The sequence below is a fragment of the Heterocephalus glaber genome, unplaced genomic scaffold (assembly GCF_053883595.1).
Source record: "Heterocephalus glaber isolate CG9 unplaced genomic scaffold, H.glaber_assembly_v1.0 deba00001444, whole genome shotgun sequence".
NCBI lineage: Eukaryota > Metazoa > Chordata > Mammalia > Rodentia > Bathyergidae > Heterocephalus > Heterocephalus glaber.
The window spans coordinates 11,999,455-12,022,962 of record NW_028258297.1 but is presented as its reverse complement, the minus strand read 5'-3'; the positions used below and the strand labels follow the sequence as shown (position 1 = coordinate 12,022,962).

Genomic DNA, 23,508 nt, shown 5'->3' with positions numbered 1-23,508 from the left:
GGGAACATGTAGATGAAAACCATAACATTCTGTGCCTGGAACCCAAAAAGCTCATTGCACCTTTTTATGCAAAATACATTCAGTCCAACTCTTTAACAGTTGCCAAAGTCCTAACAGTTCCAGCATTGCTGAAAAGTCTATGTCCAAAGTCTCTTTTGAGAAAACTCTAGGCTATGAGTCCCTGTAAAAATAAAAAAGAAATTTGAACACTGCCAACATACAAAGGCACAGGGTAAACATTCCCATTTCAAAAGGGAAGAATATGAGACTAGAAACCAATGGGACCAAGCCAAGACAGAAACCTAACAGGGTAAAGATTAAATTCTGTAGCTATGTGCCCAGCCCCCAGGGCAAGCAGTGATGATGAGATGGGAAAGCCAAAGGGTTTTAGCAGCCCTGTCCCTATGGTATTGGTGGTGGTTGTGGCCCTCACGTTTTCTATCTTGTGCTGGCTTTGCTCACTCCTTGCAACTTTTCTCAGACATTCCATATTCCTGGCCTCTGAAACTTCCTATAGTCTCCATGGTGTTTTCAACTTCACTCTGACACCTTTATGCACTGCCCTCTGAGGACAACACTGTGTGGCATCCCAAGCCTTCTTGTGAAATCTGGGAGGAAGTCTTTCTGACTCCACAATTCTTTCATTCTGCATGCCTGTAAAACCAATACCAGGTAGATGATTCCAAGATTGCTACGAGTTTAAGAAGTTAGGCCTTCTCAAACCATGGATGTAGAGATCTCTGAGTATCTAGATGGCTGAGAACCATGAACCAAATCCCAGGGAACCAATTCCCTTAGTGGCCTTTCTCAAACAGGAAGCACCGGGGCTGCCTTCTCAAAGCAAAGTCTTATAGCCTTGCACCATTAAACCTGCTAATGGAGGGGTTCTTGCTGATTCCTGACATGCCCTCAAGCTACTTTTCCTATTGTCCTGATGGGAAGTTCTTGGCATTTTTAAACTGCTAATTTTCAGCAACCAATCTCTACTATGCTCTATCTTTGTGGGAACTTTCTTTCTGTCAAAACTGAAAATTTTTGCCCCGCAAGCACAAGGACCTGAGTTTGATCCCTAGTACCAAAAAAAAAAAACAAAAAAAAAAACTGAAAACTTTTAAAATGGGCTTTTCCCCATTTTGTTTGTTACAGTATGTCTCACTAAAAGCAGCAGGTAATAGCCATACTATTGATTAAATCTTGGGTTGCCTTGAAATTTTCTCTGCCAGTTTAATTAGTGCACTACCTTTAAGAGTTTCCTGAAAAATCTTAGGACATGAGCAAAATATAGAAAAATTTTCCAACAGAGATTAGCACACATAGTTTGGAGTCCAAATGCCAATGGAGTCTTTGTTCCCAAATGAAACATTGGAGCCTGGTCTTTATCATCTGTATTTCTTTCAGCATCTGGTCTTCTGACCAGATTCTTCCATCAAGCTTGGTTTATGGCATTGTCAGGCTTCTCTCTAGCCAGCATCTCCAAACCTTTCCAAACTTGTCCCGTGAACCACTCACCAAGGGTTCTGAACCATATGATCAGATAATGTCACAACAACGACTCACTTATTGTACCAAAATCTGTCTTAGTCACTTTCTCATCACTGGTACACAATACCTCACACCCAAAACTTAAAGAAGATATTTATTTTGGCTCACATTTTTTGTCCAAAATCAGCAAGCTTCAATGCAGAAAGGCATGGTGAAAGGCCTGGATGGAGAAAATCTGTTCACGTCATTACACCCAGGAAGCCAAGAGAGTGAGGAGAGGAGATGAGCTAGGAGATATACCTTTCCAGGACACACCGTATTGACCCACCTCTGCAGAGCAGACTGCACCTCCTAACAGCAAGTCAGCTCTAATGCCCTCATCATCTAATCATCTTTCCGAATCCCTCCCCATAAGTGCATGAGGCTTTGAGGGGGATCTAGATATTAAACCATAAAAGGTGTTTAGGTGCTGAGTTTCTGTATTAGATGTCATGAGACTATCTGATGGGCACCTCTAGCTAGGCTACTTGTAAAATTGAGTTTTTCTTCTCCCTAATTCCCAACCTCCCTCTTTTTCCCAATTACCTCATTTCCTATAGATCTATAACTTTGTATCTTGCTGTTTTCAAATAGCAGAGTGTTCTACCATGGAAGGCTTTACTTGTGTAAGCATGTTTTTCAGTTGCAAAATATTTTCTTGACTCTGTGAACAAATGTCAGTTGGGCAAAGATTAGTCAGCACTCTTTCTGTTTGAATTGTCCAAATCCAACTCTAAGTGCCTTCCACAGCAAAAGGAATTCTTTAGCACTCATTTTCACCACGATAGAGTTAAGTGGGTGCACAAGTATGTGGATCCACAAAACGAAAATGTCATCAAGGCCTCTGTCTTTCCATTTCACAGACAGGCTTCCTCCATGTGCTAGCAAGAATTGTAGCAGGCTGCTTCCTGCTCAGCAGGAAGGGGCAAAGCCAGGTCCACTCTGATCAGCCAGAACCTGTTCCATCCTTTTCCTGAACAGGAGCTTGGAATGGGCTATAGCAACCATCTGGAAAGAGAAAGTAAATCAAAAATGAAAAAGCAACCAATGTTGCATTATTTGCCTCTTCCTTTGGCTGAACATTTAGATGACTTCAAAAACTTTGTTATACATAGTAGAAAGTGAACACCCATAAACAAAAAAAAGTTTTTGTAATGATTACTAAGCTTTTTTTTGTCCTCCAAAGAATCCTGATCTGAGCTACCTACATTAAAGAACAATCTTCTAAACAGAAATGACGGTTCTCCACACACATACTGAATTAAGAAATTTGGGAACTCTTTTTTAAGGTGCAGGGCAAATAAGGCACTCAGAGTTTTACACAGCAATCTGACCACCTTTGTCTATAAATATAAATCTTGTTCTCTAGAGATTTTAAATAAATGCTGTCCCACACCCAGACCCTTTTATTTTCTGCTTTTGTTGCTCTCATTTTCTGTCATACATACTTCATAAGCAGAACCACAGACAGTTTCCACTGCATTTAATTTTTTTGTCTAAGTTTTTGAAACTCCTTCAAGTGTATGAGGAGTACTAGAGTTCTGAATAACTCTTGTCAGTAATAATACTGAGACAGAATAAAGAGAAGTATAGTTAGCGAGGGGATGAGAAAAATCCTAATTTTTAAATTGTATTTTAATGAAAAAATACAGTTTCAGGACACAACATTGTTCAGGTTCTTTCCTTTTGAGGAAGCTTACTAAAAATCTTTTTTCTATGGATCTTAAAGACACAGCAAGACTGAGTCCTGCTTTTACCTGTAAATTGTGCTTCCTTCCTGACAAAGCTGGCAGCATATCTCAGCCTCGACATATGCAAATGGTTTGCTTTCTGAGGAAGCACACCACCTGAGCTACCTGACAGGCACTGAGTACACATCCTAGATCACTCATTTTTGGGACAAATCCAAGTACACATAAAAAAAACTTCCCAACTTCAGACCATAATGCACCTCTCTTTTAAGGTCTTGTACTTTATTATGAGTGTTTACCTTTTGAATTTTGCCTAATAGACCTTGTTATGCCTCTCAATGTCACATCTTCAAAATTCTGTTTTCTAGGATAAAGTCAGCAAACCTATAACCTCCCATATGGGTGTGATTTGAGGTCTTCATCTCTGCTTTGGGGCACTTTCCAAGACACATGAGGAGGCATAATATTTTCATGAGCACGAGGTTTTGTTTATTTTGTAGACTGGCTGGGAGAGGGGAAACAGGAGAATGATCTAGAGAATGGGGCTCCAGGGTCATCTCTGAGTCTTGCTGGACTCCCCTTCTGGGGTGCGGTTTCCTAAGCCATGAAATAACTGTAACCTAAATAAAATCCAGGACTGCATTTGGACCAGGAATATAAAGCCCATTCCCAGGGACAACAGTGTGGGTAAAATACCCTTGATAGAGGTTCAAATCCTTGTTGAGCTCATGGGTGTGTCTAGCCTGTGGCCTGCTGGTTGGATATGCCTGTGTTATAATAAAAAATACTTTAGGAAGTTTTTTGTTGCTTAGATATATTCATTCTATTAAATATTTTACATGTGGCCCAAGACAAGTTCTCTTCATTCAGTCCTGAATGGGCAAGCCAGATATCTTTTGGGTTTTGGGGGGAAAGACAGTCTCACTATGTAGCTGTGGGTGGCCTTGAACTCAAGGCAATCCTTCTGCCTCAGTCTCCCAAGTGCTGGGATTACAGGCATGTGCTCCATGCCCAGCAAGCCAAATGTATCTTACTCTAGGGCTGGACTTTGGACACAGAATTGGGCCACATTTTAATTGAATTTTTTACTTTTAGAGGTGCCACCATGCTGTTTTCCACAGCAGCTTTACTATTTTTCATTCCAACAAATAGTACAGAGCTTTCCAGTTTTCCACATCTGCAGCAACACTTGTCTCTTTCTAGAGTTTTTGTTATTTTGCTTTTTACACAAGCCATCCTAATGGGTCCAAGGTGATATCTCTTTGTAGCTTTGATTTACATTTCCATAACAATTAGTGTCTTGAACATCTTTTCACATACCTAATTGGTTGTGTATATATATATATATGTATATGTGTATATATATGTATATATATGTGTATATATATATATGTGTGTGTATATATATATATATTCTCTCTGTCTCTGTCTCCCTTTTTTGAGAGTCTTGCTATGTAGTTCAGGCTGGTCTTGAAGTCACTGTGCAGCTCAGGCTGGCCTCAAACTCATGGCAAACCTCTTGCCTCAGCTTCTGCAGTGATGGGTGGGATTACAGGTGTGCACTACCACACCTAGCTATATTCTTTGGTGAATCAATTATTAAGTCTTTTGCCCACTTTTTAATAACTTGGATAGATTTTTGGTTGTTATTTAGCTGTAGGGGTTCTCTCTATATAATAGCTACTAATCCCTTATCATATATATGATTTACAAATATTTTATCAGCTTCCATAGTGGCGTTTTCATTCTGTTGATAGTGTCCTTTGATGCACAAAATTTTGCAATTTACATGAAGTCGAATGTATCAATTTTTTTCTTTTGTGGTTTATGCCTTTGATGTCATAACCAAAATTCATTGCCAAATTCAATTTCATGAATCTTTTGCCCTAGATCTTCTGCTAATAGTTTCATTGCTTTATCTCATTTAGGTCTTTTATCCACGTTGAAATTTTTTTTCTGCACTGAAAAGCAAACACAGTGTGCTTTGCCACTCAGTGATGCCTAACATCCCAAGCCCTTTTCTTTCTATTTTGAAACCAGCTGCCCTCAAACTTGTGGTCTTTTTACTTCAACCTCGTAAGTAGCTAGGATTGGAGGTTTGTAAGGCCACTTAGTTAATTTTTGTATATGGTGCTAGATAAGGGTCCATCTTCATTGTTTCCCAAGAAGATATCTAGTTTCCCCAGTACCATTTGTTGAAAAGACTGCCCATTTCCCACCAAATGATCTTGGTGCCCTAGTTGAAGGTCACTTGACTACATATGTGATAGCTTATTTCTGAGCTCTCTATTCTATTCCATGCTACCTACATTTGTCTTTATGCCAGTACCATGCTGTTTTATTATAGCTTTTTAGTAAATTTTCAAATCAGGAAGTATGAGTTCTTCAATTTTGTTCTTTTATTTTAACATTGTTTTAGCTATTCTGGGTCCCTTGAGGTTGCATATAAATTTTAAGATGGGTTTTTTTCTTCTTTCAAAAAATTTTTATTAGTACAGGTTTGCAGTACACAATTACATTCATTCTTTGCAGTTGGCACATGTACATTAAAAATCTTAATTCTTTTTCCATTTCATTTTCCCCCATTCTGTCTCATAGTCCCCTACACTTTTTGAAAAAGATCTCCATGTTTTCTATTGTATCAGTTGGTGCTTACTAGAGAAACAGATTTAACGCAAGATATATAAATATACAAGAATTTACAAGATTGGTATACAATAGCTGCCCACAGTGTCAGGCGTGGAAGAGTCCAAAAGGGCTGTCTGCACACTAGAGATCCAAAGGACCTAGTTGAAGACCTGGTGTTCAGTGTAAGGTCTCATGGGAATCTGTATCAGGAGGCTGAAGGGTCCATGCTAGAAGCAGAAAAGTCTGCATTGGAAGCCAAGAGACTACAATCAATGTGAAGGTGAAGACTGGAGCTCCTCCAGAGAAGCCGAAGTGGGCCTTCCTTCTTCATTTCCTCTTTATGCCATTCAGGGCACAATCTTCCCTAGGGTGGGTCTTCTTTCTTCAGTAAATTCCCTCAGCCATACTCAGAATTGCTGATCCAATTTATAAGGGTGTTTCTTACAGAAACTGACAAAATCACTTAACTATCACATCTACTATAAGATGTAATTTTATATTTCTGCAAACAAACATCAATGGACTTGTTGTGGTTGCCTTGTTCTTGTTTGTTTTGTTGGCACTGGAGTTTGAACACAGAGTCTTATGCGTGCCAGGCAAGCACTCTACCACTAAGTTAATCTCTCAGCCAGTTTTTCTTTTAAAATTTGAAACAGGCTATCATTAATTTGCCTATGCTGTCCTGAAACTAGTGATCCTTCTGCCTCAGCTTCCTGAGTAGCAGGGATTACAGTGGCAGGTCCCATCATGCCAAGCCTTATTGGGATTTTGACAGGGATCACATTAAATCTATAAATCTCATTGGGCATTGTATTAGTCAGCTTTCTTGTTGCTGAGACACAATGCTTGGAATCCGCAATTTAATGAGGAGAGGTTTCATTTGGCTCATCATTTCCAGGTATTTAATACATGGCCAGCAAGCTCCAAGGCAGAAACATCATGATGAAAGGGAATGGAAAATAAAAGCTTCGTCGTTCTTGGTGTCTAGGTAGCAGAGCAGAGGAACCATGCCAGAGAGGAAGGAGTGAGAGTCATGGCCATCCAGACACACCCAGAAATGTGCTCCATCTATCCAGCAGAATGATCCCAAACTCAATAAGCTAACACTCCACCCTAACCACTATATCCAACCCCTTGTCAACAAAGACATCTCCGTAAACCATACTTAGTCTGCCTAAAGTCATTAGCAAGTTCATAATTCTGTTTCACAACTGAAAACACAATTCCTTCCCCCAAAGTTAAACAGTTTCAGCATTTCTGGAAAGCTTAAATCAAAGCCTCTTCTGAAATTCAAGGGAGACTCTTAGCTGTTATTACCTGTAAAAATAAAACACATTACATAATCCCAAGGTATGGCACCACAGAATCAACATTCCCATTCCAAAAGTGAGAAATAGGGGTTGAAAAAGAATTTGACCAAAGCAAGATGAAAACCAGCAGGTCAAATCTTAAATCCTGTAGTTCCATATCCAGCATCCAGGACACATGGCTGTGAGATTTGAGTCCAGGGGTATGGATGCCCCCCACCCCTGTGTCCTTACAGATGGCGGCCCATTTGGCCGTCCTTTCAGGGCTGGTTCCACTCCTGGGCTACACTTTTCTTCAGTAGACATTCCATGCTCCTGATACCTCTGCCTTCCTGTGATCTCCACTGCACATTTTACTACCTTTTCACGCCTTCACCCACTGCCATCTCAGAGGCTCCTAGCCTGGCTTCTCCAGCTTTTCTCCAAATTCTGGCAGTGGTCTCTCTTAGCCCGAAACTCCTGCATTGCACATACCCATAAAACCAATATTACAAGGGTGATGCCAATGTCTGCTGTCAGTGAAAGCAGTAGCCAGGCCTCCTTGGACTATGACTGCAGTGGCCCCTGAGTGTATAGATGGCTAATCATAGTGAAATGAATCCCAGGATATCAGTTCCCTGTGAAGCTCTTCATCAGCAAAGGTCCCAGGCACTCTCTTCTCAAATGAAAGATTGCCATGTTTCTGTCCTTGACCCTGCGTCATTTGGAGTCTTACTGATTCTTGAGATGGCCTCAAGGCATCTTTCTGCTTGTCCCTGTAGAAAATATTTGGTTTTTTTAAATGATGTTGACCTTTTCAGCAGCCATACCTACTTTGGCCCCAAATTAACACATGGTTACTTCTGGGCTAAAATTTAATATTTGAAAATGTTTTCTGTTCTGCCCTTTGCCCCCAGTTCTCAAACAAAATATGACTGTAATCATCCAGCACTACTGTTGCCACAGCCTGAATGTTGGGCTGTCTTGTGATTTCTTCTGCCAGATTAATTAGTCCATCTCCCTTAGTCTCTTACAAAACCACAGGACTTGGAAAAAATATAGACAAATTTTCTGCCAGAGCACAACACACATGGCCTCTTGTCCAACTACCATGGAGCCCTTACTCCCAATCCAAACCTCCCGAGCCTAGCCTTTATTGTCTGCATTCCTGCCAGCATTCTGTCCTTCTGAGCTCTGGCTGGAATCACTCATCAGGCTCTAGTTAGAAAATTCTAGGGCTTGTCTATCCCACATCTCCAAATCTTTCCAAACTCTTCCCACAAAACACTTTTAAAGGCTTTTGAACCACATAACCAGGTTCAGTCACAGCGTGATTGGGTTCCATCTCACTGTTGGTATCAATTTTCTCTTTTAGGTCAGGTTTCTATCAGTGGGACCCCATACCTGACACCCATAATTTAAAAGAAGAGAGGCTTGGGCCGGGGATTTAGCTCAGTAGTTTCGCCGCCTGCTGTGCAAGCACAAGGACCCGAGTTCGATCTCCGGTACCAAAAAAATAAAAAATAAAAAAAATGAAAGAAGAGAGGCTTAATTTGGTTCACAGTTTCCAGGGATTAAGTACATGGTCACCAATCTCCAAGGCAGAAACATCATGGTAGAAGAGAGTTTATGGTGGCTGAGAAGTAGGGAAGGGGAACAATGCAGAAAGGAAGGGATGAGGGACCTCACAGAGACCCCAAGGGTGTATAACCATGACTATCCTAGACACCTGGAAATGTGTTCCACCAAATCCTGGGCATCTCTCAAATCAATCAAGTTCATATTCCACCCTATCCACCACAATACTATCATTCTAAACAATAAAACTTGTAATATATAAAGGCAGGATATCTTTCCATCTGTCATCTTTCATCTTTTTAATTAATGTATATTTTTCATAACTAGATCTTTTACTTCCTTAGTTAAGAGTCACCAACAACTTAAAGGTGGTCTCTGTGCACTCTTGTTCCCAGCAGCTAATGTGGAACATTACTGACATTGTTCGTAGTTTGAAGTTGCTGAATGTAGCCCTGGCCAAAAAGCTGAAAAAGGAGGGGGAAAATGTTCCCTAAAAGATCTTCAGAATTGTTTTTTTCTTGTAATGATGCATTGCCTCAGCTACCCATGATAACTAAGGCCAAAGGGGCTAGAATCAACTTAAAACTTATGCCTGTAAACAAACAAACATGGCTCTATTTAAAGCCACTGCCCAGGAATACAAGACCACCCAGGTTTGTGTCCCCTAAATTTCAGACTTCGTATAAGTTATGTCACCAAAGCCAAAGGTCTGCATTTAGGCTCAGGCAACCCAATCTTGCAGGATTCTTTCGTAATTTAAATTTGACACGGTATGGGTTTCCAAGTTTCTGACCTCCTCAACAACCCAAAAAGAGATATGAGAATTTGGTCGAAGGAGATCAAAGTATTACTTTGATTATTAACAGAATAAAACATTTTTCCATAAGTCCATGTATTTAGGAACATTTTTCTATATAGGTGGGCAGTAGTCCTTCCCAGGGGCAGGCCTGCTGGGTGATTGCAGGTCACTCCACCCCAGGGCCTGTCCTGCAGCACCTACACGTTGGAGGAGCAGAGTCAAACCTGTGCTCTCTTAAATGTGGCACATCCTAGGGAAGGTTGAGAAAAAAGAGCTGTGATGTATACAGTTCTACCCTGTATTGATTTCCCACTGGCAATAAAGGGTTTCACACCCTTAACAGCTGAACTCTGGATAAACCCATCTGGCAACAGAGGACTCTGGTTCAAGTCTTCCCATTTTCAGCAGTTGGTCACAGAATAGCAACCAACCTTTAGAAGTGAAGTCCATGCATTCACCCAGACAGCCTCCACTCATCCTATCTAGTGTATGTGCTGCAGAAGCGAGCACATCCACCCATACTATCTAAAAAGCATGTATAGGCCTCCTTATGGCCTTCTTATCTAATGCTAAAGGCATGATGAAGTCTTCTTGTCAACATTGCCACAGTAAGCATAATAGTAAACATAATATGGGTGGGTGTTCAAAGAAAATCTACAAAATGCTCAATAACCCAAGAAAAAGACATTCTCTAGATAGTCACATCGCTGCCTAGACCTTTGTTCCATATCCTCAAACTCTCATAAAAATCCCAACCTCTCACCCTGACTGCTCAATCTCTGGCTTGGAGACTTGCTCACAGTTGCCCTGGGCAGCAAACAATACCCCAAATAATCTCTTGTCTTTTCTCCATTCCTTGTCCATTGGTAAATTCTTTTACCAGCCCACTCAGGAACCTACCCAAGCCTTCTCCCATGGGACACTGCCTTTCCCCAAATCAACAGACAAATACCTCTTCCTCCCCAGAGTTGGGGACGGGCTGATCATAGCCCTGTGGCTCTCAGTGGCCTCCTGGACATCACTAACCACCTGTTATGTGCCTGTCATACAGCTGGGAAGGAGAAAGGGAGACTTAGGCCTCTGGCTTTTTTGTTTGTTTTGTTTTACAGTAATAAGGCTTAACTTAAGGGTGATTTATCACTGAGCTATATCCCCTGTCCTTTCTAAAATTATTTCTCCTTTTGAGACGGGTCTCCCGAAGTTGCCCAAGCTGGCCTCACAATCCTCCTGCCTCAGCCTCCCGTGTAGTTGGGGTTACAGGTATGCATCACAGTGCTCTGTGAAATTCTGGCCTTGAGTCTGCTCTCCCACTTCCCTGTGCTTCTCCTGGAGAAAAGCAAAACAGAAAGTAGAAAGCACAGCCATTTCTCAACAAGCCTGTGTCTTCCTGGAAGCCACATGTACCTGCTGTCCTGTGCCTGCAGCAGTCAGCCAGACCGGATTTAGCAATCTATTTCTGTTTGTGCTGCCAGGATGCACTGGGTTTTCCCCTGGGCAAGGGCGGAGACTTCCCAGCTGCTCTGGCCTCAGTCCCTGAGCAGCCAGCCACTCACAGCCCCCGGCCAGACACTACACCCTTCTAGAGGTGAAGACAGAGACAATGGTTGGTCTTCTCTCCCTCACAGCCAGGACAAGGAGAGACAGCAGGTAAGGGAGGGAAGGCTGCTGCTGGGCTCCAGAAGGATGAGGTGCCCAAGGGTTGGCTCCAGGTGCCTGCTTTAGAAAAAAAAATCATCTTCAGGGAAATGCTCCTCAAACCCTAGTAGTTGGGGACTCTGTGAGCTTGGGAAGGGTCTCAGTCCTGCTCCCTATGTGGGAAGCCTGGCAAGAACATCACCATTTCATGTGCCTCTGTTGGGAAAAGTTCCTTGGTTTACAAACCAATCAGACTACTTATCCTTTCTGGAAAACTTTTTTCTGTCCTTTAGTAATTGTGAAGACACAGAAACTGTGTGACAGTTTTCCTGGTTATTTCATAGAAATAAGCAGAGAAACTTTTATCTGTGGGTTAAATTTCTAAACAGAGCACAACTGGTGAGTGGTAGAGAGAGGCTTTGAATCCACTTCACTGTGCTCTGCCGAGGCTAATGAGAAGGTCTGTTTTGCCCTGCTGGGAGGTCTGACAGCCTTTTTTCCCACCCAGGACAGCTGGCCAGTCTGAACGTGGAGAAGAACAGAGACACCCCTCTGAATGTCCCAACAGAGACATCTCCAGTCCGCCGAGATGGTCTTTGCTCCTATCCAGCCAGTTTACAGCCAGGTAAAGCAGAATATAGTGATGCCTTTGCACTGGTAGGAGAAAACATGGGAGGCAAAATGGCCCAGATTTCAAAAAAAATAGAAGGATATGGTTGGGGGCTGTAGCATAGTGGTAGACCAGTAGCCTAGCACACACAAGGTGCCATCCACATGCCATGCACACGTGAGAAAAGAATTAGGCCACAAAGATGTGTCCATCATATACAAGCATTTCTTTGGATTCTACAATACGATTCTGAGCTGCTCCACAGCCTCCTCCTTCTCTTGCTGAGCTCTAACTGTTGGGTGCTCCAAGGCTCCTGACTTGGACTTAGTTATGCTGCTGTTGTTAGTCTTTCCCTAAGGCTCTCAATCAGTGCATGGCTTTAACTGCTTCCTACACTGACAGCTCCCAATTTCAATCTCCAGAAGAATGGAACTCATTTACCCACTGCCTACTCTATATCACTCAACCTATCTTATTCAAAGCTTTGTCACACACAACGTGCCTAAGACCCTGGGCCCTTCCCATACCAGTACAGGGATCTTCTCTGTGACAGTTTGTTGGGTCTCAGAGCATGAAGTCATCCTTGAATCTCCGACTCACACCCCACATCCACTAGGGAAATCTGTGGGTTCCTGCACTTCCTGTCACTCTGGTCACCTGGTCCAAGCTGCCACTCTGCTTGCTCCAGTGACTCCCATATTCCTAACTTGTCCCCCTGCTTCCTCACATGCAATTTTGAAATAATAAGAACTATACATACTGGAATCTGCCCTCAATCTCTGACATAGAGCTTCTAACACCCTTGTTGATAAGAGCACTAGAAGGTTGTTTTGTTCTAATATTTGATCTTTTTTTTTCTAATATTTGATCTTTGAACCCAGTTTCCAAAACAGAACTCCCAGAATATTTGTAAGTTTCTGCATGATAGGAGCATCTGACACTGAGCTCTTTGTCTCCTGGAATTTCCTGGGAAGAGGGAGCATCTTTTGTTCCAATGAGGCAGCTCTGTGGTGGGCTCCTGGTTGAGGTGGTCACCAGAAAGACCAAGGAATCATTATAAACTTGGAACTTTCACCTCCACCTGACTCCCTCATTCTCTGGGAAGTAGAGAGAGGCTGAAGGTAAATAGATTAATAATCAAGCTGATGTGATACAGCCTCCATAAAGATCCGTGAGTTCTGGGGTTTAGAAAGCTTCTAGACAGCTAGCTGAGCACAAGGAGGTCCCCGGAGGGTGGAACACAAGGGTGCACTGTGCCCTGTGCACCTCTCCATCCAGCTGTTCAACTGTTTCCTTCCTCATTTTCCTCATAGCAAATCACTATACCTAAGTAGAGTGTTCCCCTTAGTTCTGTGAGCTGTTGTGCCAGATTAACTGATAAGAGACTGCTATGGACCCCAATTTGTAGGCTGTTCATCAGGAGTTCCAGGGATTTGGATTTTCCATTGGCATCTGAAGTACTACAGTTTTAAGGGACCGAACCCTTAGCCTGTGGGATTTAACACTATCTCCAAATAGACTGTGTCAGAATTGAGTTGATAGAGGAAAATCCATTGATGTCTATTAGAGACCTGCTTGTCAGTGGAGAGAAAAACCTTACCTACATTTCATCACAGAAATATAAGCTGTGATCAATACATATAGTGATTATTTAAATCTTTCAAAATTAAGCTAAAAACAGTATCATTAATCATCTCAAAATGCTCTCCCTTTCTTCCAATACACTTAACCCATAATTCTTATCACTTTCTGAAGCAGCTCTGGAATTCGTCTTTTGCAAATGTCTTAAATTGAACTCTCAATAACTCAATGTACTGAATTGATTCAGAATTTTACCTTTCATCATCATTTTCACTTTGGAAAAGAGCCGTAAGTTATACCATGCCAGATGTGGTGAATAAAATGGATGAGGATATACGATAATGTCAATATTCAACAGAAATTGCCATAAACGTTTGACCCACAATTGGTGATCAAAACATGGGGAATATCTACATAACAGAATTATTACAGTAAAAGACACATTGATATTAATATCCCCTCAAATACTCAAAATACTTCCCATTGCTTCAAACACACTTCTGTCATCTTTCTCAGCTGTGTGTCTTTTAAAGTAATAAGATTTCGAAAATTTAAATATTCACCATAATTTCAATCACCATGAATAGGGTTGGGGATTTAGCTCAGTGAGTCCATGCTTGCCTCGCCAGTGCAACGTCCTGAGTTTGATCCCCGGTACCAAAAAAACAAAACAAAACAAATCACCACTGGCACATTGTGTTATCTTCATAGTAAGGAATGCAAATGTTTCTTTTCTGATACATAAATATCCAGACCATTTTTCAGCCAGAATAATCATTTTTAAAGTAGGTCAGGGCCACTGCCAGCCTGCCTCGAGCCTGTGTTAGCTCAGTTTCTGTGGATAACAACACAGTGCCACACACTGGGGAAGTTTTAAAGAAAAGAGGTTTATCTTGACCCACAGTTCTTGAGTTCCACGGTGAAGGGGACATACCTGGCACAGTCCCAAGGTGACATAGGCCACCACACAGCCAGAGGCAGGGAGCACACGTGTGTGACCCTCCTCAACTCCCTCTTCTTAGCTATTAGGATCCAATCATAGAGCCCCATCCTGCTGACCTTATCCAATCCTAACCTCCTCCCAATGGCCCCACCTCTAAAGAACACATCGATTAAGTGTCCACCTTCTTAATACCTCACAATGGAGATTAAAGTCCAGCATGAGTTTTAGAGGAGGCAAACCACATTCAAGCCATAGCAACGCCAAGGGACATATTAGAAAACACCCCTCCCCTGAAAGTGGACTAATACTCCTGCAAGGGATGGGATCTTTGTATAATCAATCAATTAATCAATCAATAAATCAATCAATAAATGTGTCCTTTCACTAGGCAGACACAGCACCTCCTCCATCCCTGGGTCCAGGTCTCACTGCTAGGCAAGTAGATCCGGGGATGAATCTCAGGGCCCCCACAGATGCTCAGACAGGGCCTCTGCAACTCCCAAAATATAAGGAAAATATCTGCCTCTTCACTATTCAACCACTCCACTCAGTATTTGGGTCTACCAGTTCTTCGCAAAATCCTGCAGGGGGTTTTTGTGTTTTTGTTTTCTCTTGTTTTGTTCCCCATACCAAGCATTCTCCACTTCTCATTAGGAACCACCTGGGCATCCTGCCACTTATCTCAGTTCTGACACTGTCTGTCTGTGGATAACTAGGTCCACAAGACTGTCCCACTAGGACACCAGTCACGAAGTCACAATCCCTGGATTTGTGACAACATAACTATGAACTGGTGGTTTCACAGCATCCTCCTGAAGTTCCATAATTGCAAGAATGGCTCTCACAACCCCCAGAAACACTTTATTTTGGCTCATTATAGCTTTCTGGCTCTCTGCAAGTGGGGTTGCCCAGGCACAGCCACGTGTCAGTGACTCTGATGCTCTCCTGGCCTGGTCCTTTTAGATTTTTATGGAGGGTTCATTACATAGGCATGACTGACTCAGTCAGCAGCCACTAGGGATTAGGTCAGTTCTGAGCTGATCTTAGTCCCTAGAAGTCAGTGTTGGTTAACCTGACACTCTTCTGCCCTTACTATCAATGTCCCTTCATTTGGGCAGTTGTGAAGAAAAGCATATGAAAGTCTTTTTACCTTCAGTGCCCTTATCACTTAAGAAATTCCAAGGGTTTTAGGACGTCTATGCCAAGAATACATAAGAGGACCAAACATATTTCCTTTCAAAAGCCTTGACAAATTTAATTTTAAGAAATTATGGGGACTGGGATGTAGCTCATTGGCTTCATAAGGATCCTCGGTACAGCAAAAACAAACAAACAAACAAGCATCAAAACAACAAAAATAAATTATATGTTTTTGTTTCTTCCTTTAGAATTGGGTGACATTTCAGTCCATTAAACAGAGCAATATTGCAAGGAGCCAAGCACAGGAGGTGGGTTGTACAGACAGAGAAAGGGTGAAGGAAGTAGAAACGAAGCACAGAGAGCAATGGGTCACTTCCCAGTCACTTTCCTTGTAAGCCAGAACAACAGGAAAATAACCAGCTAACATATGGTTACTGCAGGTGACTTTTTTGGGCAAGGATTAAGTCAGTAGGAACTTGATCATCAGGCTGAATAAATTTGGCTTTTGTGGAAAACTTGGCCCCTCTCCCCTCCCTCTCTCTCTCTCTCTCTCTTTCTCTCTCCTTTTCCAAAGATCAGGTGACAGTTTAGGTTTAATCTGGCCTGTTGGAGCCAAATGTAGGAGCTTAGTATAAAACCATGGGCTTCTGTGATTTTTACTTAACATTACAAATCACAAAATCAGAAATAATATGTCCTTGGGAATATAATTTGTACAGTACTCATAAATATGGACTTGTCATGTGAAAATAAACTTCAATCATTATAGTCAATTTATTCACAACAGGCAATGACTTGACACAACTCAAATACATTGACAGAGGAATATACATTATAACCCACTTGAAATATATTTATTAAATGTTACATATAGATAATTTAAAAACCACAACATGGGTGAATTTCAAAGAGATTATCTGGAGGTAGAAATGCCAAGCCAATGACTATTTATATGAAGTTTGAGAATAAGCAAATTAATCAAAGGTTACAAAAGGCAGAGGCCTGATCATCTCTCGGGTAGGGTGAGTATACTAGTGGGAAGGAGGTAATCCGGATCTGATTAGTGGTTATTGTGTATAGAGTTGTTCCTCCTTATCTTCACTTTTGATTTTGTGGTTTCAGCTTCCTATGGTGAACTTTGTCCCAAAAATATTAAATGGAAATTTCCAGATAATTAACAAGTTTTAAATTGAGCACCGTTCTGAATAGTCTGATATCTTACATAGATCCGCTCTGTCCCGCCTGGAACACGAATCATCCTTTGTCCAGTATTTCCACACTATATATACTACCTGCCCATTAGTCATGTAATATGACCTTGAATATCCTTGGTCTCAGCAACTCTTTGGGATCTTAAAGTGGAGACTACTGTATTACTTCTCATTTGCTCTCAGCTCAAAATAACCCTCATGCCAGAGTGGCATATTTAGGGGTGGTATATTCTGTTACTCTCCAATATAGATACCAAAATTTATAGAGCTGAAACCTTCATGGTGTACATTTACTATACATGAGCTCTACCTCAACATGAAATTTTAAAACAACAATTTCAAATAATTAGTGCATTGTGTGTTTCATTGTGATTTCTACATTATCTAAAATCTGTCAACATTTGGACTTAACAAGATTTTATGACATGTGCGGTAACTGTTTTCTATTTTTCAACTAGAAGACCATGTGGTTCCTGGAGACATGGATTTGAAGCTTGAGAGGCAGTCAGATAGCCAAGTTGGGTAAGAATGCAAGACCAGGGTTGGTTGGGAAAGGTAAAGCCAGGATTTTGTCCTTAAGAAAAGGCTGCAGACATCCTCATGATTAGGAATAAATGTGCTGCAGTAGCATTCACTGTGAAGCAGACTTGTCTTCTGTTTTTGTTTTTGGGGTTTTTTTTTTTTTGGTACCAGGGATTGAACTCGGGTCCTTGCAATAGTGCAGCAGATGGTGAAACCACTGAGCTAAATCCCCAGCCCCACTTGTCTTCTAACTAATTTTTGTTATTGTTATGAACATAAACATAGGTTTTCTCAGGGGGGAAGAATATTCCATGAGACTTAACTAAATATTTTAAGGAGCAAGTCAAGTTTTAGCCATTTCCATGGCACGGTGTGCACAGGACTCCAAGGAGAGAAACTGCCCAATCTGGGGCCTCCCCCGCTGTGAGGCTGAAGAAAGTAGGAATTCCTTTTGGCTCAGATACCACCAAAGAAGCTCTTTAGCATTTAAAAATTAATGAATTTAAAGCCAAGAGTTCATTAATCAGCAGACAAACTACCAGCAGCACCCAGCATTATGTGGGCAAGCAACAAGGGATTGCTAATGTGGTGAATCAGTGAACTCCATGTGCATTGTTTCAGAGCTGCATTATGGCCTCATCCTAAGCAAGGAGACCTGGCTGCCCAACACAGCCCCATTTGGGATATTAGGTTTAATTAAGGCACCCAAGCCTTATGGAGCTTAATCAAGCTTCCGTTAGCTATGAACCACCTCAAAAATGGAACCTTAGCACAAATGCACAGGGGCGTAGTTGATGCTCTCAGCGACACTGCTACTTGTTCTTTCTGTCCTTATACACCTGGAGGGAACACAGGGACCAGGCTGAGAAGACTGTGACATCTGTACAGTTTAGGGCCCCTCACAGGGTCACCTCCTTGCCCTCACACTTCCCCTGCTCCTCTGAAACCCCAGTGAACCTTCTGCTCTGTGAACTAATTTACGTCTGCTCTTTGACTGATGACTGGGCCATATTTATTAAATTAAAAGACTTTCATAGTACTTGATTTTTAACCTCTTTCATTGAAGAATTGTATATTTGTGTGTGTATATGATGAGAGAGGCAGATTTATGAGAAGATAAATGTATTTCTAAATCTACATATGTGCTCAGCACTCAGTACCTTATATTCTACATTTGTGACACAGCTCACTATAGAGCATGTGCTATATACTTAGGCTCAACTATTTATGTGGCATTTACATTGTTTTAGGTGCCATAAATAATCTATAAGTGATTTATATGGGTGAACATACACAGATTATAAGCAGAATTATGCCATTTTTTGTGAAGGACTGGAGCAACCTGATTTTGGTATCTGCAGGGGGTGCTGGACCCCATCTCTGGGGATACTGAGACACAACTGTCCTTCACTGAGGGACTCTGATATCAGCAGGCATGGGAGAGGAACGGCACAAAGCCCTGGACATTGTGAGGCTGTTCCCCTGTAAAAGGTCCATTGTGAACTCATGTGTCCTTCCGGGTGGATCACCTTTCGTCTTTGGGTCCCTCCACTGACAAGTGAAGAAGGTGACTCAGATCCCCTCCAGGCCCCATCTCCATCTTTGGGCTGGGACACCTGTGTGTCACCAGTGTCTGCCATTCACCCTGCAGGAAATACATCTCACTTGGCAGGGCAATGTGTCCCAAAGAGACAGCTTTGCTCTTCCAGACACTGGAAGGCCAAACTTAACCAGACTGGCAAAGAACCCTTAACATTCTGTCCTGAGAAATGCTAGGGGAGGCAGGGCTGGGCCCTTCCATGAAGGACCAATCCTGCCTGCTGTGCCACAGGAAGGTGGCCAAGTGCCCAGGAGAATTCAGAATATGAGTCAGAATCTTGATCTCTCAGTGGGCACCTCCTCAGAAAAAGGAAGGCACAACCATAGGAGCCAAAGCCAAGGTCTTGAAGTGGAATGTTTTGTACAATCTGGCCCCATCCTCCCCCTGACTTACCTCGACATGTAGGACCACCACACCCTGCCCAATACCTGGCCTTGTCTTCCTTGTGTGCTTTCCAGATGTCTCCTTCCATGGGTCCCGTGTTCTTTTTTTTTTTTTTTTTTGCATATTCCTTCTCTTGAACATGATCTTAGCATTTCCCCAGTGCTCTCCACCTTAACAGTGCTCTTGTTCCTCCTGAGAAGCCTAGAAACATCCTTCAGGACAAATCTGCCTGGCCCTTGTCTTTAGCCAGGGTTGAGCTTCCTCAAATGGTCCTGATCACATGCCACTGTTATTACACCTTTCTTTATTCAGGGAACCAGGAGCCTCCTGGGAAGACTGAAGCTATCAGTGACATTCAGAGCTTTTTGCGGGACATTGTAGGGGAAATCAGGTAAGGTTCAAAGTTGGTATTGACAAAACATCCAGAAGCCCCATGGGCCAGTTGAAGGGTCAGACTTTTCCATCTGAGAAGCTGAAATCAAGTCCTTATTTCACTCATTTCCCCAGGGAGGAGGACAACATGCCTCTGGGTACAGACTTGGGACTACAAGATGGTGGAGATCTGTCTGCTGAAGAAATAAGATTTCTGGAAGAGTTTCCCAGGTGGAAACAGGAGCAAAAAGTGGTCATTGCAAAGCTCCGTGCCCTTGCAGATGTCACTGACACAGCCCACAAAAATTTCACCAAGGCCAACGTGGTGGCCAACTCCATCACCATTGTCTCTGGAGTCCTGAGCATGCTGGGTTTAGCCCTAACTCCAGTAACAGCAGGAGGAAGCCTGATATTTACAGCTGCTGGCCAAGGTGTGCGGTTAACAGCCTCGGTCATTAGTATTGTGACCGATTTGTTGGAAAACTCTCACACTGAAGACACCCGCATTCACTGCAGCCACCTAGCACCCTCTAGGGACAGAGCATGCCAAGAGGGTACTGGAGGACAGAGTGCACCTTATGTCCGAGCTTCTGGAGAGTTAGTGTACAAGTGTGGGAGCACCTTTGAGGTTATCAGGAACCATACCCGTGCCCTTAGGCTAGCTAAAGCCCACCCACATTTGGTCCCTGCAGCCAAACATTTTCGAACCGCTGGCCGCATCTCAGGGTCAGTTGGCAGACACGTGAAGAAGGCCTTTAAGTTGACACCACTGACCATGTCCCAAAAAGCTCTACTGCAGAGTGGTGTGGTGGGTGTCCTGTCCCTTGGCTTGGATGTTTTCAATCTCTGGGAGAAGCTGAAGGCACTGGAGGATAAAGAAAGCACTGAGCTTGCAGAACAGCTAAGGGACCAAGCTTTGGAGCTGGAAGAGGAGCTGTCACAAGCGACGGAGAAGTATGAGAGGCTGCAGCACAAGGTGAAGATGGGATTCTGGCAGTGGGCTGTGGGGTGGTTGGTGATTTCACTGGGACTTGTAGGAGCCAAGATGGACCAGAAGGAGTGGGGAAAATCTGTGTGTGTGTGGTGTATGTGTGTGTGTTATAAAATTTGCATGGATATGCTTCAGGATGAGGCATGTTGTGGCTTTGGATGCACCAGTAGGCTTTGGATGTCCAGTAGAATGAGGGCTCCTGTCCAGGTCAGGCCTGCTTGCACCTTCTGTTTCTATCTCAAGGTTCCTAAAGGCCCATTTTCTGGGAAGAGTCTCTTGCTTACTTTAGAGAAGAGGTCACTGGGCCTTAGCCAGTGTTGTGACCTGAACTACATCCCCCTCCAATTCACGAATCAAAGTCCTGAGCCCCAGTGTAACTAGGCTTGGAGGTGGGGCCTTTGGAAGGTAACTAGGGGCTCTCTAGGTCATAAGGGTGGAGCCCTCATCTGATAGACTTGATGTCCAGCTAAGAGGAAGAAGACACTTGAGGGCCTCCCCACACTCCGTGCACTGGCCAAGAGGAGAAGCCACTCGAGGACACAGTGAGAAGCAGCCAACCGCATACCCAGAAGAAGAAAGCACAGCCCAGAAACAAACTGCCTGACACCTTGGCCTGGCTTCTAGAAGTTAACTGACATATAATTTTATTGTGTTTTCTTTTCTCTCTTCTAGAAACACTTGAGAGAAGAAAGGCTTAGAGGTCATCATTGAAAGGAGCCAAGGAGACTCATACTCAGCTCGCATCCAGGAATGGGAATGCAGGACCCCAGGGGACAGGGGAGAAGAAGGCAAGGGGCTTTTGGGGTAGTCTGTGCAACCAATGCCTGGGGACACACTCTTTTGCTTAAGCACCAGGGCTTCCGTGAGCTGCGTCACCCAGCTTCCTGTCAGATGAATGTTCACTTGTAGTCAGTACCCATGTACATACAGTCCTCACTAAAACCAATGCATCACAAAAAAATTCCTTATTTTATGTAGCATTCCAGGGAACAAACAGTTGATGATGTGCTAAAACACTTTCCCCACTCCCAGGGCCAATGTGTCGCAGTATGAAATGCTCCCCTGTTTAACAGAGCATGCCCAGCTCAGAGCTGGATGCACACTACCTTGCCCCACATTCCACACGTTCAGAGGAAGCCAGGCAGAATGGAAGGGTGAGAAACACAGGAGGCGGCTGAGTCAGAGTGGAGGCAGAAGGTAGATTCTGTTAATATAGTATATTACATTTATTGATTTACATATTTTGAACCATCCTTGCATCCCTGGAATGAATCCCACTTGATGAGGTTGTATGATCTTGACGATCCTCTGCATTCTATTTGCCAGTAAATTATTGAGGATTTTTGCATCTGTGTTCATTAGGAAGATTGGCCTGTAGTTCTCTTTTTGGTTGGGTCTTTCTCTGATTTCTCTCTCCTACTATTTCATTTACTCTAGTCAATCTTAAGTTTTTTGGGGGTTTTTGCATCATCTAGTAGCTATTGATTTGATTTTTCATGGTCCCTTGCTATTTTTAAGCAATCTTTCTTTTTTATTTGCTAACCATAATCCTGTCTTCTATATCTGAAATTCTGTCCTCACATTCACTTATTTTGCTGTGGAAACTTTCAATGGAATTTTTAATCACTTGGATATCTGCTTGGATGTGTTTCATATTTTCCATTTCTTTCCTATGCTGGATATTCATGTTTTCCATCATTTTCCTCAGCTCCTCTTTTTTTTTTTTTTTTAATCATCTCTTTTAGAGTTATTAATCATGTCTTTCATTATGGTCACCAACTTTGTTGTTATCTGAGAAATTATTTCTGATTTGATTTTTTCCAGAGCCTCTTTCATCTGTTTTGTTACTTCCCTTGCTACTAGTTTAGGGAGTTCCAGTGGTTGATTTTCAGATTGTTCCACCTCACTGGCCCCTGGATTTGCCTTTGGTGAGCTGGAAGTCCGGGTTTACATCTTATTTAAGTGTCTTCTCATTTCTATTTTTTTGTTCTTGATGTTTTTGGTTTAATTCCTGTGTTGATGCTTGTATATTACTTATTGTGAGTATCTTTATTTCTAGTATTTAGAACCCTTGGGGAATGACTATTTTTCAGAGGTGTCTTCCAGGTGTAGGTGGTCTTTGTTTTGGTTTTTGAGTTTGTAATGACCTTAGGTAATCTCAGTCTTGGTATACCAGGAAGGACAACTGCCTAGAACAATCACGTCACCTTAGCCTAAGTAATATAATCAGCAAAGACAATAGCATCAAACACAACCTAGAAAATGACAAACTGTGGTAACTATTAATCTGCCACCTTTAACCTCATGAATCAGATTTGTGGTTATATATCAAAATCTAGAATCAACCAGAAATATGTTTGCAGTAAATAAGCCCTTTGATATGGCAAATTTCCCTCCAGGAAGAAGACTTAGAAGGAATATAGGGGGTAAGTAGAGAAATAGGAGAGGGAAAGGTTAGAAGCAAGGCTAGAGGACAGAGGACGATCATGTGAACTTTGGGAAAGTGGTGAAGACAGAGGAAAAGAGAGAAGGAAGAAAGAAAAATAAGAACAGAACAAACTAACAGCAATAAGAAAACTAGAAAGTGTATTCAAGCTCCTATAAAAATAAGAACAATCAAGAAAAAACAAAAAGGACAAAACCAGAAACCAGAAAGGATAGGGAAGAAGAAGAAGAAGAAGAAGAAGAAGAAGAGGAGGAGGAGGAGGAGGAGGAGGAGGAGGAGGAGGAGGAGGAGGAGGAGGAGGAGGAGGAGGAGGAGGAGGAGGAGGAGGAGGAGGAGGAGGAGGAGGAGGAGGAGGAGGAGGAGGAGGAGGAGGAGGAGGAGGAGGAGGAGGAGGAGGAGGAGGAGGAGGGGAGGGGGAGAAGAGAAAGAAGAAAAGAAGAGAAAGAATATCCCCTTCAAGGTGTGTCTCTGGTGTCACTGGTAGACAATGTGGGCAGCTTACAGATCCAAGTCAGTTAATCTCAGTGGACCATCTGTAGTCCACTGAAATTCAGGCTGGTTTCTGGCTTT

At 42.6% G+C, this 23,508-nt stretch overlaps 1 protein-coding gene across 2 annotated transcripts; it reads left to right on the top strand.

The window, feature by feature from the left end:
- The first annotated feature begins 10,996 nt into the window (after nucleotides 1-10,996).
- LOC101712008 (apolipoprotein L6) lies at nucleotides 10,997-23,077 on the top strand. Of its 2 annotated transcripts, XM_004845721.3 has the most exons (6): nucleotides 10,997-11,150; nucleotides 11,647-11,763; nucleotides 17,082-17,145; nucleotides 19,442-19,520; nucleotides 19,637-20,477; nucleotides 21,165-23,077. In XM_004845721.3, exons 5-6 carry the CDS (start codon nucleotides 19,650-19,652, stop codon nucleotides 21,201-21,203), a joined length of 867 nt encoding a protein of 288 aa, XP_004845778.1. In that variant the 5' UTR covers nucleotides 10,997-11,150; nucleotides 11,647-11,763; nucleotides 17,082-17,145; nucleotides 19,442-19,520; nucleotides 19,637-19,649; the 3' UTR covers nucleotides 21,204-23,077. The 2 variants fall into 2 exon arrangements, with proteins under 2 accessions (XP_004845778.1, XP_004845779.1); XM_004845722.3 differs by lacking the exon at nucleotides 17,082-17,145.
- The last annotated feature ends 431 nt before the right edge of the window (nucleotides 23,078-23,508 follow it).

Coding starts and splice junctions, on each gene's coding strand:
- LOC101712008 (XM_004845722.3), top strand. CDS start 19,650: ATGCCTCTGGGTACAGACTTGGGACTACAAGATGGTGGAGATCTGTCT. Junction 20,478..21,164: donor ATGAGAGGCTGCAGCACAAG/GTGAAGATGGGA, acceptor TCTCTCTTCTAG/AAACACTTGAGAGAAGAAAG.